The 20,574-nt window shown below is 41.9% G+C and overlaps 1 protein-coding gene across 6 annotated transcripts in view; it reads right to left on the bottom strand.

Moving 5' to 3' along the window:
* Window positions 1-20,574, bottom strand: part of AIG1 (androgen induced 1) — a 258,948-nt gene that overhangs the window by 31,342 nt on the left and 207,032 nt on the right. For 3 of the 6 annotated variants that reach the window (XM_069598573.1, XM_069598575.1, XM_070292495.1), the window contains one exon: window positions 2,725-2,840. The exons of the other annotated variants lie outside the window; for them this stretch is intronic. In XM_069598573.1, coding sequence (XP_069454674.1) covers window positions 2,725-2,840 — 116 coding nt within the window. The remainder of the gene's footprint in view (window positions 1-2,724; window positions 2,841-20,574) is intronic. 6 annotated transcript variants of the gene reach the window in all.

Genomic DNA, 20,574 nt, shown 5'->3' with positions numbered 1-20,574 from the left:
GCAGAGAAATGCATGGAGGAGTGATGGTGGAGGTGAGGTGTGAAGAGAAGGAGTTAAGAGCCCACCATCAATGGTCAGGGGATGTCTCTGTCCCAGACTTCCGGGTAAGTGGAAAGACAGGTGGAGATGGGCACGGGAAGGGTCTGGGATGACTTCAGATGCTAAGCTTGGGTTAGAGTGAGATGGAGGCTAGGAAATGGAGTCACTGAGCATGGGTACTCAGTGGACTCCAGTCCATGAGGGAAAGCTCCAATACCCCCTCGCTTTCTCAACTCTTGAGATCCAAATCTAGAAAGACTGCAGATTCAGATGGGGAGGGAGACTTGTTGAGAATGAGCAGCAAGACAGAATCAGAGCCGAGCAGACAGGGAGGCTGGCCAGGAGCCTCGGAGGTATAGCTTCAGCTCAGCCACACAGAGGACTGTCAGGGAGATCTGCTTTATAATTAGCGTGTGACAAGAAGAATGCTTTCTTATATTTTGGCATAAGGCTCTGGAATGTCCAGTTATAACCCTGGTATGCTGTCAGAAGATTTCATATCCTGAACCTTTTGCTGCTGTGTCACTGGTATGTCGTGTCTGAGATAGTCTGGAAAGGAGCAAAAGCCAGTACCTTCTGCGATAACAATTAAAATTCTTGGATTTATATAATGTGATATGATGTGAGGGGCATTGTTTAGCTCTTGGCACAGCTATGAATGCCTAAGGCAGAACACCAAAGGAAAAAGTTGACTCTGAGAACATTCTCAGAACATATCTGGAAGAGTTTGCTGGTTAATGCAGATACGTGTCCAAACAAGCACTGGTTTGCTCAGGAAAGATGCATAGCTGGCAAGTCTCCCTTGGCATGCAGAGCGTGAGTAATGCTTCATTTTAATGAGGGATCTTGGGGGTCTATAATAAAGACTATGTGGTATTTCCCATGTGTCTCTTTGGAACGTGGACTGATTGTACCCGTGGTAGAAGAAAAGCCATCAGAAAGTATGTAGTTCCTAAAACCTCTGGGGTGCTACAAGATCCACATAATTTAATGGCATCTAAATGAATTCACAGAAATACACCCAGCATTCCCAGTGTAAAAATCTCTTACCATAGGTAAGTAAATATGAATGCAAAGTAATGAGACTATTGGCAGGGGAGGGGAGATGGGAAGGGATATGAACTAAAGCTATAGGCAGTTCCACATGAACTGTAAACATCGTAACATCTCTGAATAACTCTTAGCTTTCCTACCTGACTCTTCTGAAAGATAAGATGACCTGGATGGGTGGGATCGGGGTGGGTGGGAGGGAGGTCAAAGCAGGAGGGAATGTAAGTATATGTATAGCTGATTCACTTCATTATGCAGCAGAGACTAATAAAACATTGTAAAGTAATTATACTCCAATTAAAAAAAAAGTCATCTGAACATCAAGTTCCTATATATAAAGCACATGCCTTCATTTTTAAGACATTATTTCAGAGTCACACTTTAACCTGTGAGTCCAGATCATTTGAACTTTTTCTTTCAGAGAAAGCCAATACTTAATGTTTTGGTTGGAAACAAAACCAACCTAAAATGTGACTAGGAAAACAAACGATTCCCAGTCCTTCTGAACAGTGACTGGTCAATGAAGTGGCAGATAGAGCATGACCACATGTTTGTTCTAGGGTCTACTGTCTGGATGTCCCCTTAGATCCAGCCATAGGGTGCGCATGACTTCCCAACAGCAAAGCCTCTTTTGGTTCAGATTCGGAGCCTTATTCAGGCAAAGTATGTGAAATACTGTACTGAGCTTTATTTAATATTTCTGGACTGGCTGGAGCAAAATGCTCCATGAGGACTGGACCTCCCAAAGTGCTCCAGGATTCTGGTGGGATTAAGTACAGTTCTGGGGTGTTTGGAAGAACATGATTCAGTCCCAAAAGTTTACAGGAGGGGATGATGACCCAGAACTCAGCACCTGAGAGTCCCAAGAGACAGAAGTGCTAGGGGCAGAGACCTCTTCGGCATAGGCTAATATATTAAAGAGGACTTGGAATTATACAGAGAAATAAGAAAGTCTCTATCTTAAATAATTTTGAAATGTTAACACATGGTTAGAACTGAAATTAAAGTGAAATAAATTCATCAGGCAAAAAGTCTTCTATCAGATAAATGTGGCCACCTCCCACTCGGGATTTATTCACGCCCAGTAGACCAAGTGGAGATTTCCTGTCATTTGTTTTACCCCAGTTTTTCCAAACAAAGCCATTAAATGCATGCTCTAGGTGACAGTCAGGCTTTAAACTGACTCAGGAAAATGGACATTTTCACTTGTTTCACTTAGAGGGTGGAAGTCACTCCCGGAAGAGGTCATTCCTTCTGTCCTCATTTGCATTCGCTGCAACTCCCTCACTCCCAACAAAAGCAACAATAACAACAACAACAAAAAACCCCCAAGCAAAAAAAGCAATACAACTGAGGTCCAAGAAAAACATTTAGTTTGAAAAAGAGTTGAAAAATGCAGCCTTGGAAGAAGCACTGCTTACATGGGATTGTTCAACAAATTCCTGTTGTGTGAGGTTTGGCATATACTTTCTAAAAATATAAGCATCTGGGGAAATGAGACAAAGCCCAGGTCTTGGACCAAATGAGGCACACAGTGTGAATCTGTTAGTGATTATATCCATAATGAAATATGTGCCCAAATTTAGCAGCACAAAATCTAATACAATACGAAAGCCCAGCAGGCACCATCCTTACCATAATATATAGCCAACAGAGAAGGTACATATGGCGGCCAGTCCGCTGCTCCTGCTGGGATACGCATGGTGTGATGTCCTCATCTCAATTAATATAAAGGGCAAAACCGTTGTGTGCTGAAAAAGAACAGAGACCAGGTGACACAGGTTCTTATCATCACCCCTCAACAGCTGTTTTGCCATCGCTAGGAGAAAGGATAGTGTCATTTCCTAGCAAAAGTGCTTCAGCAGAGACCAGTGTATGGCTTGTCCAAGTGGTAGAATGGACATGAAAACATGCAGTCCATCAATTGCTCCCCTGGTTTCTCTTCCGTATCTTAGTTTTTAAAACTGTATTTTCCTTATTCTCATTACAGGAAATTATAGAAAGATGTAATAGGAACAAACAAATTAGAATATAATAAAGGAATAAAAACAACCACTGTTAATATTTTGCTATACATCCTCCCCTCTCCCCTAAACTTTTTGTTCATATGATTTATACACAGTTAAGATCATACTGTGCATGCCACTTTATTTGGAATTACAGCATGAGAATTTCTGATATGCAATTTTAGAAATTCTTTTAGAATATAAACCCTGACCAGAGCTGCTGAAAACTCCATTTTATGGATGCATCAACATTTTTCTATCTATCCATCTATTTATTTTTGACCTCACAACATGGTTTGCAGGATCTTAGTTTTCTGATAAGGGATGGAACCCAGGCCCCAGGAGTGAAAGTGCTGAGTCCTAACCATTGGATCGCCAGGGAATTCCATGTACCAACACTTATTTAACTGATTTTTATCCTTGGTCATTAAGTAGTATAAGATTTTTCAATTTTTACTTGAATAATTTTAATTTAAATAATTTTATTATTTTTTAAAATTTTTATTTTTACTTTATTTTACTTTACAATACTGTATTGGTTTTGCCATACATTGACATGAATCCACCACGGGTGCACATGCGTTCCCAAACATGAACCCCCCTCCCTAATTTAAATAATTTGAAAGATATTCATTTTAAATCAATATCTTCTGTAGAAATCTTTGTTAAATTATTTTTAACTGATGTATTGATGATTTACAATATATTATATTGGTATCAGGTATACAACCTAGTGATTTAAATTATTTTCTTACAGTCAAAGGTTATGATTTTAAGGCTGTTGATACATAATGCCAAATTATGTGTGAACCAACAGCAGGTTAGAAAAGAAGGCCAAATTAGCTTGCAGAAAGGATGTTCTGGCTTGTACCAGCAGTGTATGGATTTAGATATGACGTTGGACGAGACACTCCAAAGAAGTTGTGCGGAATATTTCCACTTGTTTTCGAACCCAGCGGCCACTCTAGATTCTCAGTTCAGTGGGCCAGGATAGGGATAAAACTTATCCCCTCCATACGGTAAGAAGAAAGGAAGGTCAAGCACTCCTGACATTGAAATTTGGTGGACAGACACAAGGGAAAAAGAACTTCTTAGGTAAAGCTGACTCAGGATATAAATTTACCTTCCATCACTGGATAGTTTTCCAAGAGTAAGAAGATGGTGGAACCAAGAACTGAACCACCAGCAACTTTGAATTCTATTAAGGATACTCCTTAATGGTCATGAAAGAGTCTTTGTTCTGCTCTTGCTGTGTAGTTTGCATGTTCTAGGAAAAGGCAGGAAACCGTATGTTATGATTTTCAAACTCTAATAAGTACTGTCACAAAATGGAACCAGGTGACAGGTAGACCTGGGCAGAAAAGACATGGTAGGGATAGTGAAGGGAACATCTTTGGAGCAACTCACTGTTTACATTCATAGAAAAAACAGGATATTGTAAGAAATGATAAGATACTGGCAATTCTTTGCTTTAAATTTTCTCTTCTAGATAATTATTCTGACTGCCAATACATGGCAATTAGACTATGGTATGCCTATAATGTCGGGTGGGTGACTCCATAGTTGGGTAGCTTTATATTTTCTTATCCTTTGCTTCTCTGTTATTGTTTTAAATAATTAGTATAATTAACTCTAAAGGGAACCACACAAAATTAACACCTGTGTTAATACAGAGATGGTATGTATTTTAAAGACTTATTTCATTGTTTTTTTTTTCCACTATAATTTAGTCACCTCAGATAATGTTGGCATAGAATTTCACCAACAATTTGAGATGCCAGAAATAGTTCTACAATAGTGATTTCATGTAAAAAGTCAAAAATATAGTTAGCAATAAGGCTGAGACTTCTCAGATCCCACATAGAAGAAAAATCTCTGCAAATCAAATGTTTATACTGAAGATAGTGGTGACTCTAATAGTCTGTGTTGGTTATAAAATGATATTATTTTGACTTTTTAATAATAAGATATATCTAAGCTTGACTTCTTACTCCATTGCACCACACTGAGTAAAAATTCACTCATTCTTCTATAAATCTGTATAAGGTCCAACCACTAATCTGAATATTTTTACCCAGTTAACATTATTTTACCAAGCCTATTTGCTGATCATCAGATGTCAAACCTGGAAAGGTTAGGATGTCCTTTGGTGATGCCAGGCCAAAAAAAAAAAAAATCTCTTTGAAAAACGAAAATCTCTCCAGGTCATTTCATTTCTGGCATCATCGCCACTAAAAAGGAACTATTTCTTCCATCAGCGAGGACAAAAGATCTTTCTGTGGCTAGCTGTGCCCATGCCAGTTTTGACCAGGGGCAAATTCTATATGAGAGTAGTAACAGCTTATTATGTAGAATTTTCATGCACTAAATAATGTATATCCCCTTTTCTAAAATTTTATAATACAAATTATGTTTACTGATAAACATTACATATTAACAAAAGTAAAAATAGTGCAAAATATTTACAGCAAATATAAATGTTTCTCTGCATGTAGCTAAAGTCTTATGACTAAAGAAAAGATTTTAAAAAATCCTATGAAAGGCCTTGTTGAATCTCTAAGTTACCTTTGGCAGCTAATTGTGACCCAAAATCTGTAGCAGCAAGAGGGGCAATTACTTCAGAAGTAGGGGTACAAGAAATTCAGTTCTAACCCACTCCCAGGCAACACTGTTTCAATGACTTAAGAACCAGGAAAGAAATATTCAGCTCCATTTAAGATCAAAGCTGAACAAGAGTGGTAAGCTTACATTTTGTTCACTGTGGTATTTGCAGCACTTAAAGAAGAGCCTAGCACATAGGAGGGGCTCAATAAATATTTGTGGAGATCATTTAATCTTTGAAACCACATCCTAAATGAGAGTGACTAACTCTTTTCTGTTGATGGGACTAACAAAGACTCGGAAAAAGTAACTGTCTTTTAAAAAATTAGTTATTTATTTGTTGTGTTTGGTTGCGCTTTGGTCTTCGTCGCTGTGTGCAGGCTTTATGGAGTTGCAGCGAGCGGGAGCTGCTCTCTAGCTACGGTGTGTGGGTTTCTTAACCGCTGTGGCTTCTCCTGTCGCAGAGTACGGGCTCTAGAGAGTGTGGGCTTCAGTAGCGCGTGGCCCACCAGTTTAGTGGCCACCCCCAACCCCCCACCCCCCGGCATATGGAATCTTCCTGAACCAGGATCAAACCTGTGTCCCCTGCATTGGCAGGTGAATTCTTAAGCACTGGACCAACAGAGAAGTCCAAAGGCAATAACTGTTGTGCCCTACTAAGTAAGTCTACCAAGTGGTCAAGACCCAGTTCTGTCTCCAAATTCCATGCTGTTTCATATATTAGAATTATGTCTTTAAAAGATATCAGAGATAAATCATGTTTGACTCAATAAGCTTGTGGCAGTACATGATCTAAGGTCACTTATGTTGTCTCTCAACAAACCAGAACTATTTTTTTGGTTAAGCCTCAATATAAACAAAAAGATTTTCACTGTGAGAAAACACATTTTACTAAATGAGTTCTTTCCTGTGACATATAGGCATTCAGAACAGTATCATGGAGGAAAGATACAATGCCTAAGAAGTCAAAAGTCCGAATTCAGTCCTGTTGCATGCTACATGCTTTTTTAAATAATTTTTTTAGTCAATTCAACTTTTTTCCCCTTAAATAAATATATTTAAAGGAAAACTTACAAGGTTTTTAAACTCTCCTAAATGGAATATATTAATAGAAGATAACCACAAAAACAAATACAATGAAAACTAATTGATCTGGATAAATATTCAATAGACACGTTTGCCCGTTTGATTCAGAAGCCTGCTCTACATGTGTTAAATAGGGGTGTTAGAATTAGAGGGGCATTAAAGACGCGCACAGAGAGCTGGACACAACTGAGTGACTTAGTATGCCTGTGCAAAGACAGGCTAGAATGAAATAGAGACCCTTCTAAAGGAAATCAGAAGGACTGAAAGATAATTGAGAGAGAATTAGCTTTTCACCAGGTGACTCAATACTATTTAACGCCAGGGCCCTGTGCCTTTCAGTTATCTGTAAACTATACCTGTACCTTCTAAGTGCTGAATTATTTGATTTATGAACAGGTGTGCTTTTGCCAGAAAAAATGGAGAGACAGATGACTAGGAAGTTTAGGTATGGATGGAGGAACTTAATGGTATTTAAGAGGATTTAAAAAATGGATTTATACTACACAAGAAGGGTCTGGACTTGCTATGGGGAAAATACTTTGATTATTTGTGATGGCATTTAGTAATCTATAAACTAAAGGGAAGTTTTATAATAAACTTTCCTGCAGAATAAATAGAAGGATTAAAATATATGCTGTGTGATGGTACAAAAGTAGAGCAGATGAATTAGGAGACTGCTCAAGATTACTTTAAAGTTCTAGCATCTGTGGTTATAGTCAGAATGTGTAGTACATAAAATATTAAATAAAATTTGAAGACTTTCACCTTCCATTTCTTTGGTCTTTCTCCTGCTTTCCAAAATATATAGATATTTAAAATGAACATTTAAAAAATTGCTTATTTATTTGGCTGCCCTGGGTCTTAGCTGTAGCTTACGGAATCCAGTTCCCTGATCAGGGATCAAACCCAGGCCCCCCTGCATGGGGACCATGGAATCTCAGCCCACTAGACTACTAAGGAAATCCCCCCAATATTTTTTTTAATAGAAAGGTACTGCTTCCATACCACATAACATGGATTAAAAATCATTTCAATGGACATTGGGGTACATTTACCTTTTGAAATAACTAGGACATAGAAACAACTTAAATGTCCATTGATGGAGGAATGGATAAAGAAAATGTGGTCCATATATACGACGGAATATTGTGCTATGCTGTGCTTAGTCGCTCGGTCATGTCCAGCTCTTTCTGACCCCATGGACTTATAGCCTGCCAGGCTCCTCTGTTCCTGAGGATTCTTCAGGCAAGAATACTGGAGTGGGTAGCCATTCCCTTCTCCAGGGGATCTTCCAACCCAGGGATTGAACCCAGGTCACCTGCACTGCAGGTGGATTCTTTACCAGCTGAGCTACCAGGAAAGTCCATCACTTAAATATTGGATCTTAAAAAAATGGTACAAATGAACCTATTTACAAAACAGAAATAGAGTCATATATGTAGAAAAAAACACAAACTTATGGTTACCAAAGGGGAAGGGTGAACAGGGATAAACTGGGAAATTATATATATTGACATATACACACTACTATGTATAAGACAACTGAGCGACATATATAAAACAAATAACCAGTAACAACCTACTGTACAGCACAGGGAACTCTACACAATACTCTGTAATGACCTACATGGGAACAGAATCTAAAAAACAGTGGATATATGTATATATATTGACATAACTGACTCACTTTGCTGTACAGTGGCACAGGACTGGAAAAGGCCTGTTTTCATTCCAACCCCAAAGAAAGGCAATGCCAAAGAGTGCTCAAACTACCAGACAGTTGCACTCATCTCACATGCTAGTAAAGTAATGCTCAAAATTCTCCAAGCCAGGCTTCAACAGTATGTGAACCGTGAACTTCCAGATGTTCAAGCTGGATTTAGAAAAGGCAGAGGAACCAGAGATCAAACTGCCAACATCCATTGGATCATCAAAAAAGCAAGAGAATTCTAGGAAAACATCTACTTCTGTTTTATTGACTATGCCAAAGCCTTTGACTATGTGGATTACAACAAACTGTGGAAAATTCTTAAAGAGATGGGAATACCAGACCACCTTGTCTGCCTCCTGAGAAATCTGAATGCAGGTCAAGAAGGAACAGTTAGAACTGGACATGGAAAAACAAATTGTTTCCAAATCGGGAAAGGAGTATGTCAAGGCTGCATATTGTCACCTTGCTTATTTAACTTATATGCAGAGTACATCATGAGAAACACTGGGCTGGATGAAGCACTAGCTGGAATCAAGATTGCCAGGAGAAATATCAATAACCTCAGATATACAGATGATACCACCCTTATGTCAGAAAGTGAAGAATAACTAAAGAGCCTCTTGATGAAAGTGAAAGAAGAGACTGAAAAAGTTGGCTTAAAGCTCAACAATCAGAAAACTAATATCATGGCATCTGGTCCCGTCACTTCATGGCAACAGACAACGAAACAATGAAAACAGTGAAAGACTTTCTTATTTTGGGCTCCAAAATCACTGTGGATGGTGACTGCAGCCATGAAATTAAAAGATGCTTGCTCCTTGGAAGAAAAGCTATGACCAACCTAGACAGCATATTAAAAAGCAGAGACATTACTTTGTCAATAAAAGTCTGTATAGTCAAGGCTATGGTTTTTCCAGTAGTCATGTATGGATGTGAGAGTTGGACTGTGAAGAAAGCTGAGCGCCGAAGAATTGATGCTTTTGAACTGTGGTGTTGGAGAAGACTCTTGAGAGTCCCTTGGACTGCAAGGAGACCCAACCAGTCCATTCTGAAGGAGATCAGTCCTGGGTGTTCATTGGAAGGACTGACGCTGAAGCTGAAACTCCAACCCTTTGGCCACCTGATGCTAAGAACTGACTCATTGGAAAAGACCGTGATGCTGGGAAAGATTGATGGCAGGAGAAGTGGTCGGCAGAGGATGAGATGGTTGGATGGCATCACTGACTCTATGGATATGAGTTTGAATAAGCTCCAGGAGATGGTGATGGACAAGGAACCCTGGTGCGCTGCAGTCTATGGGGTCACAAAGAGTCAGACATGACTGAGTGACTGAACTGATAATGATGCAGAAACTAATACAACATTGTAAATCAACTACATGTTAATATAAATTTTAAAAAGACCAAACAACAAAAAAAAGGGTTTTCTTCCTTGGAAGCAAAACCATCTTTTGAACATGAGGGGTTCCAGACCATCCCTTGCCTAGCTGGATAACGAGAGAGCTGGCCATCCTCTGTCCACTGATTTGTATCAGTAGGGCACAGGCAGACCTTTGAGAATGTTCTCAAGGTAACAGATGCCTCAAATCGCTGTCTGAGCTAGCTAAAAATGAGATTGCTGGGGATGTCTGGCTTGCTGGATTCCAGTGGAGCAGTGCTCATGGTGGTCCCAATGTAAGTAGAACCCAGTTCTTCCCTTCATGATTGTCAGGACAGGTTTTCTTATATTCTATGACAAATTTTGATCAAAAAATAAAAAATTGAAGGATGGCTCTGTGTGTGTATGTGTGTAATTTAAGCCCTCATAAATTATAAATAAAATTATAAATAAAAATAATATGGAAAACAGCTCTAGGATACAGAAAGGCATACACTCCATATTTTAACATGAATATTTTGTTCCTTTGCTCTGCCACCCCTTAACCAGAGTAAAAGGGGATTAAAATAGAAATTTCTGTGCTGTCATAAAGCAACAAGGAATTTCCAAGTTTGAAGTTAAAGCCCATTGTATTAGCAAAACATGATCTAAAATGATAGGAGGGGTGATATGAGAAAGACCGCCCCCCCCACCCCCGCCCAAGAAAAAGTCACAAAACACTGACAGATTCTAACTTTTGCAAAGCTTCTGGGCTCTCCAAATAAGGCAAATGTTTGATGAACGCAGAGAAAAGCAGCGCTGGGTGGAGCATGCGCAGAACTGGGGTGGGGCTGCTCCTGGAGCGACCGTAAATTCAGTCAGTGGATGTGCCCAGATGGCAATGTCAAACTGGGCAGCTTGGAAACAAAGCTGAGGCAGGCTCTAAAAATCCTGAATTTTAAACTCTGAAAACCCAACCAAATGTTTTCTCCTGCCACCAAAAACTGTCATTATTAACTTTATTAATTGGTCAGCTCAAAATCTGCCACCTTCCCTCTCTCTCTTCACAATAGGGATATTTCGGTGTTTTTTTAATCCTCAGGAGTTTCCAGTCTCTAGGAGTCAAATGGAACTTCCCCGTGTCAGGGGCCTCCCTCTCCTGAGAGCTGAGGTGCTGGCTTTAATGTGGTCACACCAGTACAGTATGATACAGAATCTCCCCAGAAACACCAGAGCCTTTGAAATTGCGCCTTTTCTGTGTGGAGCTGGATACCTGTCACCACTGGCTCTCAAACTGTCCAAGATACGCTTACACAGGCTTCTCAGAATGAGGTTAGAAATGTGACCCAGGGTCAGAAACATAGATTCAGATGGAACCAATATTTCTTAAGTGTCAGTATGTTCCAGGCACTTCCAAAATGCTTTATGGACTCAATACTAAATTTGGGACTCATCCAGTTCTAACATTAGCCCCAGCAGCTCTTAGGATATGGTTTTAATAATTAGGCCAAATAAACAAAACAGAGTCATGCACTGAACCAAGACATGCGTATCTTTGCAATTAAAAGCAAATGATGCATTACAGAAACAATTAACACTGGGACAGTGGTACCAGGCTATGATTTCTGCATTCAAAAAGCAGTTTTAATATGACTCAAGGGAAGTTAGTATCTCCTGCTGAGTCTTGCTAGTGAAGGTATCCACAAAGTGCTGAGGCTCTGCGGCATTATTGGGAAGCTCTAGAGTGCTGCCTTCTTTTCAGCCCAGCAGCCTGGGGGCCACTAAAAGGAATTTTGTGAACACGGTTCCAGAAATAACCCATGTTGTATCTTAAAAGGTAAGAGTGACTTGAAAGTGACCCCATAGTCACTTGTTCCATGAAAATTTCACAATTAGTATCTGTGGTTCGCACAGAATAGCAATGTGAGGATGACTGGTCTGAGATGATCAAGTGATTACAACATGAGGTGCTACACACAGATGTGCACACTCAGGACAGCGCACAACCGGTGTAGATGTGCACACTTGGGACGGTGCAATGATTGGGGTGACCTGGTCTGCTGGGGTAGGTCGAGGGAAAGCTGCACACACCAGAAGACATTTCAGTTGGGTGTTTACATGTGACTAGGGCTTCACAAGTAGAAGAAAGGGCGCAGGAAAACGTTCATTTACCAGCTCAAGAGGAAGAAATGATGTAAAGGCCCCGTACCGACCACTAAGGAACCATCACCATGTCACAGGACACGAAAGAGCATGAAGAATGATGTCTGGACAGCTGAGGTGGGCAGCAGCCAAATCATGCAGTATTTTTATATGGACTCTGTTTTTGTAAGAAGCAGAGGTAGCTCTGCTTAAATTCCTCCATACAGCTGGAAGTGCACGGACGCAGGAGAAACATACTTGGGTATTGATAGTAGAAAGGGCAATATACTTTGGCCACCTGATCCAAAGAGCTGACTCACTGGAAAAGACCCTGATGCTGGGAAAGATCTGAAGGCAAAAGGGGAAGGGGGTGGCAGTGAATGAGATGGTTAGACGGCATCACCAACTCAATGGACATGAATCTGAGCAAGCTCCGGGAGATAGTGAAGGACAGGGGAGCCTGGCAGGGTCTCAGAGAGTTGGACATGACTCAGCAACTGAACAATAATAAAGTAGAAAGGGCGAGCTGGAGGCAGGATGGAGGACAGACTGGAGAGAGGAGAGATTTGTCTACAGGCACGGTCCTCTCTCCTTCCTTCCCTTTGTCCTGCCTGCTCTTTCCTCAAGGCCGGAACCTGAGTCTCTCCATGACTTTCTTCTAGGTATTCCTCAGCCTCCTCTCTCCCTGACCTCTCTACAGCTTCCTCACCTACAATTTCCCCCTCTTTACTTCTCTTTTCTCTTTTACGTTAATAATTGCCATACTACTGGAAAACAGTACAGGGGAAAGACTAAAAGAGAAATCCGGTCTTCATTTTATTATTATTTTATTGGGGTGTAATTGTTTTAAAATGTTGTGTTAGTTTCTGCTGTGCATTGAGAAAGTTCTGGCAAACAAACATGATAGGTTAAACAAGCCAATGACCTCATTCATCTCTCTGTCTCATGTTGCTTCCCCCATCATTCATTACGTGCAGAAACACTGCATATACAGTCATAAGAATGTTTACCATTTCCTAAGCTTCTAATACAAGCTCAGTTTTATATACTAAACATTTCCAATCAGCATTATATCTAATTCTTAGAGCAACTCTAATGAAACATATTTTCATCTCCATTTTATAAACGAGGGAGTGGAGGAACAGGGATGGACTTGTCAGAGGTTACACAGAAGTAGGCAATGGTGCAGCCAGCCTTAGACCTCGGATTTGTGAGCGTGAAAGTCTCTCAGTCATGGCCGACTCTTCGTGACGTCATGGACTGTAGCCTGCCAGGCTCCTCTGTCCATGGAATTCTCCAGGCAAGAATACTGGCATGGGGAGCTGTTCCCTTCTCCAGGGGATCTTCTCAACTCAGGGATTGAACCCAGGTCTCCCGCATTGCAGGTGGATTCTTTACCATCTGAGCCACCAGGGAAGCCTAAGAATACTGGAGTGGGTAGCCTATATCCCTTCTCTAGGGGATCTTCCTGAACCAGGAATTGAACCAGGGTCTCCTGCATTGCAGGTGGATTCTTTACCAGCTGAGATACCAGGGAAGTTAATAGAGCTCAGATCTACTAGACTCCAATCCTGTGTTTTTTTCCTGAGTGACACATACTGCTCCCCGAACTAGCTTGTTTGTTCATTCACTCAATAAAAAGCTTATTGTACTCCTATCATGTGCAATTCACGATTTCATGTGTTTAAATATATTCCAGGATAGAGCAGACAAAGATCACCACCCCAATGGATGGCTGTTCTCGGGAATGCATTTCAATTTTGTTGTTGTTGTTCAGTTGCTAAGTTGTGTCTGATTCTTTGTGACCTCATGGACCGTAGCACACCAGGCATTTCAATTAGGCAAATACAAATGTGGAGTCTCTCAGCTCAGAAAAGACCAAAGTCATTAGGACTGCATAAGTATTATATGAGATTCTGTAGTAAAAGTGACCTATACAGTACATGCAAAAATAACTGAGAGATTTTGGGAGATCTCTCACTTAAGATGAATTGCTAAATGATATTGTCTAATATCTACTGCATGCCAGTCCTCTACATGGATTCAGTTCAGTCACTCAGTCATGTCCAACTCTTTGCAACCCCATGGACCACAGCACACCAGGCTTCCCTGTCCATCACCAACTCCCAGTTTGCTCAAACTCATGTCCAAAGTCATTTATATCTTACAGTGATACTCTGAGGCATATGCCTTACATCAATTCTGTTTTACAAAAATCGAGGCACAGGGAAGTTGAGGAAGTTGCTCTGGGTTCACCAGCTGGAAGGTAGTGGGTTTGGGCTTAGACTTGGGCAGTTTGGCTTTTGGACTTATTCTTGAACTGTGATGCTCTATTACCTGTGAAGCCCTTGGGAAGACCTGAGGATTGAGAATGGTCAGTGGAAAAATGGAGACAAGGAAGTGATGGTCTTGGTCTCATGACTGTGTCTGGGAGGAGAAGCTTGGCCCTTCCCTCACCCACACATTCACCTCAAGGGGCTTCAAGGGCTAAAGGATGAGGGGCCTCTACACCCAAGGTTAAAAGGGAGACTATCAGAACAGACTTCCCATTCATATTTGGGGGTAAATCTCATGGGTACCAAGAGCCTCAGGTAGGCAGAGAGAAATGAATAAGAATAATCGCAGTCCACTGACATAGGAAGGCACTGAGATGCTACGGGTGGCTGTTTCTTGTCTTTTCTTTGGCCTCAGTTCAGTTCAGTTCAGTTGCTCAGTCGTGTCCGACTCTTTGCAACCCCATGAACCGCAGCACGCCAGGCCTCCCTGTCCATCACCAACTCCCGGAGTCCACCCAAACTCATGTCTGTTGAGTCAGTGATGCCATCCAAGCATCTCATTCTCTGTCATCCTTCTCCTCCTGCCCTCAATCTTTCCCAGCATCAGGGTCTTTTCCAATGAGTCAGCTCTTTGCATCAGGTGGCCAAAGTATTGGAGTTTCAGCTTCAATATTAGTCCTTCCAATGAACACCCAGGACTGATCTCCTTTAGGATGGACTGGTTGAATAAATGTATTTGGAAAGCATTTTAGTCAGTGGGTTGAAAAGGAATGGAAGGAAGAGTAATGGGAGACATATTAGAGGTAGAAGGCGAGGGAAAGGAAATTTAATCAGGTGTTCTTGTCATCAGGAAAATTTCCAGCACTCTTAAAGCTCATGACACACTGTCAAGTTCAGGGAGCAGGTACAGAAAAACGAAACTCATTGTGAGGAGCACTCTGAAATTAAAAAGAACTGGCAAAATAAGAAAGTAGGACTTTAATGTCATTCGTATGCTTCTCTAAGATTATTTTGAGCTCCATAGAAATATGCATCCAAGTCCATCAGCATCCTCTACTGTTAGGGTATTATTCCGACCACTTGATTCCCTTCTCTGGGAAACCTTCTCACTCTCTTCAGAACAAAGTCCAAGTTTCTTACCACTGCCTTCAGAGACACATCCCATCTACTGGACTCAGCTGGCTTTTCCAGACTAATCTCACACATTTTGTACTGGCAACTTTACTGTTCCACCAAAAGACCTTTCATGGCCAGGCCTTTGCTCACGCTCTTTTCTCTGATTATAATCCTCTGATATCTGGGAGCTTCTCTTTAGTCCACACTGAAGGCATGGTCATTTTCTGCTTATCAGAGAATCACCCCTCACAGATCTCTGCTGCTTCACAGTTAAGTTGGGCAGTGGGACTAGTTCTGGTCAATGCTGCTGCTGTTGCTAAGTCGCTTCAGTCGTGTCCGACTCTGTGCGACCCCACAGACAGCAGGCTCCCCCGTCCCTGGGATTCTCCAGGCAAGAACACTGGAGTGGGTTGCCATTTCCTTCTCCAATGCATGAAAGTGAAAAGTGAAAGTGAAGTCGCTCAGTCGTGTCCGACTCTTCGCAACCCCATGGACTGCAGCCTACTAGGCTCCTCCATCCATGGGATTTTCCAGGCAAGAGTACTGGAGTGGGGTGCCATCGCCACACGCTATTATTAACAAGAGTGATGTGGTTGCTTCTAGGTTGATGCTGGTGTGAAGATACTGAGTATCAATAGGCCACAGAATGCTACAGTGGACACAAAGGAAGGGGAGCACCGTGAGGCTTGGGGAACTTCTTTAGGGAGAATGGACAAGCTTTACTGACCATTGTAGACTTAGCCCCATGCTCTGAACAGGCAACTTAACAGTGCCTCAACAAACCTTTGTTCAAGGACCACGAAAATATGACTTTCCCCTAGGTAAGCCCTGTTTTCCATTAGTTTTAATATTAAAAAGACCTGGCCATTTAAGATGAATAAACAATAAATTTCTAGATGCAGTATATAAGTGCATTAAAAATACCTTCATCCTGAAGGGACAAAAAATAAAATTTTCTATTACAGATAGGAACGGGACTACTTTGCCCCAAATCATATTCATCTGGTACTAAATTACCTAACTAAAGCAGAAGCTAAACAGTCACAAAATACAGAGAGGCATTAATTTTTTGAAGTGAAAAAATAGTAACACATTTCCATCAACTTTGGTAATTTCCCTGCATTCCTCCACCACAATACATAAGCAGATTTCAGCCATCCCAAAGAAGCTTCTTCACCGAGTCTTCAAATACAATGATTTCAAATGGTTTTCATTTAGCCTTGTTTATGATAAAATAAATGTTATTCTGATTGATTGGCAAATGTCTACCAGCAGCTATAGGAGCAATTATGTTTGACATGAAGACGGTATAAAATCTATAACCCAAACCTTTAAAGCCCGATTTGAAATGTCAAATTTGACTTATGAGAGCCAGTTATAATCCAGCTTCACGCAAAAAGCATTAAGTTAATGCTGGAGCAAAGTACTGTGGCCAAGTGTGCGCTGGCATAATTAATCAGGGATGTTTCAGAAAAGAATCGTCTCCAAGAAGTTATTGATTTACTGTCACGACACGTTCTTCTTACGGCTGCGCTGGCGCTCTGGAGCCGGGATGCACTGGCATGCATTTTTCAGTGACTAAGCCTTGATCTGTCCTCCTGGAATCCTGCCATCCTCACTGACATCTGCAAACACTCACATTTGACAGCCTCATGCCTGAGCCTGGTGGCTTCCAAGTTGATTAGGATTAGTTCAGAGGGGTTTTGGACTAGACCGAGTGTAATCGAAAGCAGAGAGCTGTGAATCTCCAGAGGGTGACATGCACCCTGCCAATGGCATCATGTTAATAGAGAGTGTGCATATGCATACACACACACACATGCAAACACACACACATGCACACACCGTAAGGCATACGCAAACCCATCCATGAATACACACACGCATACACCCACATACCTGTGTGCGCACACACACACACACAAATACACACGCAAATCCCCACACACAACAACATACTCAGGAATGGGGAAGATTTCAGCTTTAATCTTTAAATTTATCTCTATTTTTAAAAATATGTATTTATTTATTTATTTGGTTGCACCAGGTCTCAGTTGTAGCATGTGGGATCTAGTTTCCTGACCAAGAATCAAACCTGAGCCCTCCGCATTGGGAGCATGGAGTCTTAGCCACTGGACCACCAGGGAAGTCTGGATATTTATTTCTATGACCTATTAAACTAAATTCAGGCTTTTTCAGAAGCACTATTTAACACGCATGAAAGTAGCTGTGATTTAGCTCTTTTTCACAATCATTCCATGACATAAGGTAATACTGTCAGAGGAGACTTTACAGCATCAAGTATTTAAACATTCTCCCAAAGATTACAAGGGAAAGTCAAGGGAGAAAGAGGCAATTTAGCTCAGAGCACAAAACGTTTTCTCTGTAGCCTCTTAATTTGACTTTGCAAATGGAAAAGGACACACTTTCTACTCAAAGCAATGCTGGTTGTTACAGTCATGTGGGTGGTCAGACAGTAGGTCCTAGGGGAGAGGGGGGCCTCTAGGAAATGGATAACATCTCTGTTGCCCTGGGCACATAGCACATCAAGTTCACTGCTCCTTCTAGGCCTTTGTTCAAGCAGTCATTCCCTGCACATTCTTGTCTTGCTTAGGCTGTACTGATGATTAAGTAGCCAGCACTGAATCCAGACTCTAGTAGTTGCACAGGCTCTGCTTGCTGTGGAGAGATGGAGAGAAGGTAGGACCAGGAAGCCATTCACCAGTAGAGGGCTATATAACTTTGAGCCGACAGGGGTCCCTCTGGACCCCAGGCTCTTCATCTGTAAGAGTCTGTAGCAGTTGAGAGCAGGGATCCTGTGCAGGTCAGGTTCCCTGTGAAGCAGACTCTTAAGATGGGAACTGGTGTGCAGAGGTTTATTTGGGAGTTTCCGAGGGTCAGTGCCTGTAGGTGGAAAAGAAGGGCAATAAGGCAGAGGGTGAAGTATGCTCATGATGCTCAATGAGGGTCTTAACTGACTCTACCAGGAGATCTGAAGCTGGGTTGGCCCTTCAGTGTTGTCCCAAATTGGAGTAAACGGGCCAGGTCTTTATCCCAAGCATGGACTAGGGATGGGATGTGGCTGTCTCGGGAAGGGGGCATGACCTTTAGCAAGATGGCTTGATTCAGGTGAGAGTGGCTCCCAGAGAGAACCTCCAATGAGGGGCTGAAGAGGCAGCACCTCCAGCTGCTGGGGAAGTAAGTCCTTCGGTCCCCAAAAGGGGCCCACCCAGGACATCACAGCGCCAGGAGACCATACCCACAGTCATCACGCAGCCAGGTCCAATCTCTGTGTGTGATACTCATCAAGGGAATATAGCAATATATCAGTACAGTGATGGGTGGTTTTCTGCGCTCTGTGCTGTGCTCAGTTGTGTCTGGCTCTTTGTGATCCCATGGGCTGCGGTCTGCCAGGCTTCTCTGTCCATGGGATTTTCCAAGCAAGAATACTGGAGTGGGTTGCCATTTCTTTCTCTGAGGAAGATTCCTGTCCCAGGGATCGAACCCACGTCTCTTGCATCTCCTGCACTGACAGGTAGATTCTTCTCTACTGCACCACCTGGTTGACAGCTCATAATTCACTCCAGGACTATGACTGCCCTGACATCGTATGACTTACTGATTTAGGAGACAAGAAACTGGTCAGTATACAGTAAATTCCTCATTACCGCCTAGTTTGGGATCTATAAAGGCAGCTACCGTCATTTTATACATGGTCATGCATGAGTAACAGGCTTCCTTGACATATAACTGGGTTTCTTACTAACCAAGGCATAGCTGGCACTTAATGCTCTCTAAAAGTTGCCATCCATTTGTAGCTATACAACAACTTATTCCTCTGAGTAAAGCTGAATCAGGCACCTGCTAGACCATGTAGTTTTGGTCCCTGTGAATCTGAGGCTCCAGCAACAATGCCAGTCATACAGATGTTGCAAAGCTCTTATTCCCCTGTGAGACAGTGCGTTTGGGAGGGGCTTCTGGAGGAAGAAGAATCTTCATGCTCCGTATCTAGATCACACAAAAGATCTTCAGTTTTATTTTTCCTTATGACCTTAGATCCTGTTACTTGCACCCACTGACCAATACTTTAAATGATTTTATTTGCCAAGATGTATTGGAGAAGGCAATGGCACCCCACTCCAGTGTTCTTGCCTGGAAAATCCCATGGATGGAGGAGCCTGGAAGGCTGCAGTCCATGGGGTCGCTGAGAGTTGGACATGACTGAGCGACTTTACTTTCACTTTTCACTTTCATGCATTGGAGAAGGAAATGGCAACCCACTCCAGTGTTCTTGCCTGGAGAATCCCAGGGACGGGGGAGCCTGGTGGGCTGCTGTCTATGGGGTTGCGCAGAGTCAGACACGACTGAAGTGACTTAGCAGCAGCAGCAGCAGCCAAGATGTATATATTCAAGTCCTAATCCTCCCCCATTTTTATATAATTAATCAAAGACATATATTTTTGGCTAGCTTCAGATCAGTATGAGATCAATGGTATTACCTACCCGGTGTTCACAGTTCAGCCAAATCAAAGAAACCTGACATTTTCATTAGCCTCTCCAGACTAATCAAGGGGAGAGAAACATTTTTGCAAGCTTACACACAGCTCAGGGACTCTTCCCCACGTCTACTTTTGTTGACCCCATTAAGAGTCAGGTCCCCATTCTGCAAATATCTTAGGTAAATAGAAAAATCCCCAGTGTCTGCAGTCGTGAGTGGAATTTACGACTCTTCACCCGGAGCCTTCCTCATTAGTGGAGAGTGGACTTTTAAGAGCTATTCATCACTTTTTGTCTGCAGGTCAATTCCTTGCTCCAGCCAACATATCTCCCTGACCCAATATTCCTCTCACTTTGATAGCCATAAATCTCAGCTTTATGGGAGCCACTAAAGAAGGAAGTTGGATGAGGTCAGAGCTCACTCGGAGCCTTGAGAATCTTTTCGGTCTCAAGAACTGAAGAGGATGAAGGGAGAATGGATGAGAGAAAGACTGTTCAAAAGGTATCAAATGAGGACCGTTACGGGTTGTGTGAACTAGATATGACAGCCAGTTCCCAGAATACTGGGGCTAGGAATAAAGCAAGCTGAGGAATATAAAAAGCTGTGTGCTGAGCTGTATGAGGAGAAGCAGCTTCTGGGTTATGAAAGTGGAGCGGACTGAAAGTATAAATCGATTCAGTAAATGTTTTGGCA

Source organism: Ovis canadensis, chromosome 8 (assembly GCF_042477335.2).
Source record: "Ovis canadensis isolate MfBH-ARS-UI-01 breed Bighorn chromosome 8, ARS-UI_OviCan_v2, whole genome shotgun sequence".
In the NCBI taxonomy this organism is placed as follows: Eukaryota; Metazoa; Chordata; class Mammalia; order Artiodactyla; family Bovidae; genus Ovis; species Ovis canadensis.
Note: the sequence above shows the minus strand (reverse complement) of the source record. Positions and strands in the feature narration are given on the sequence as shown.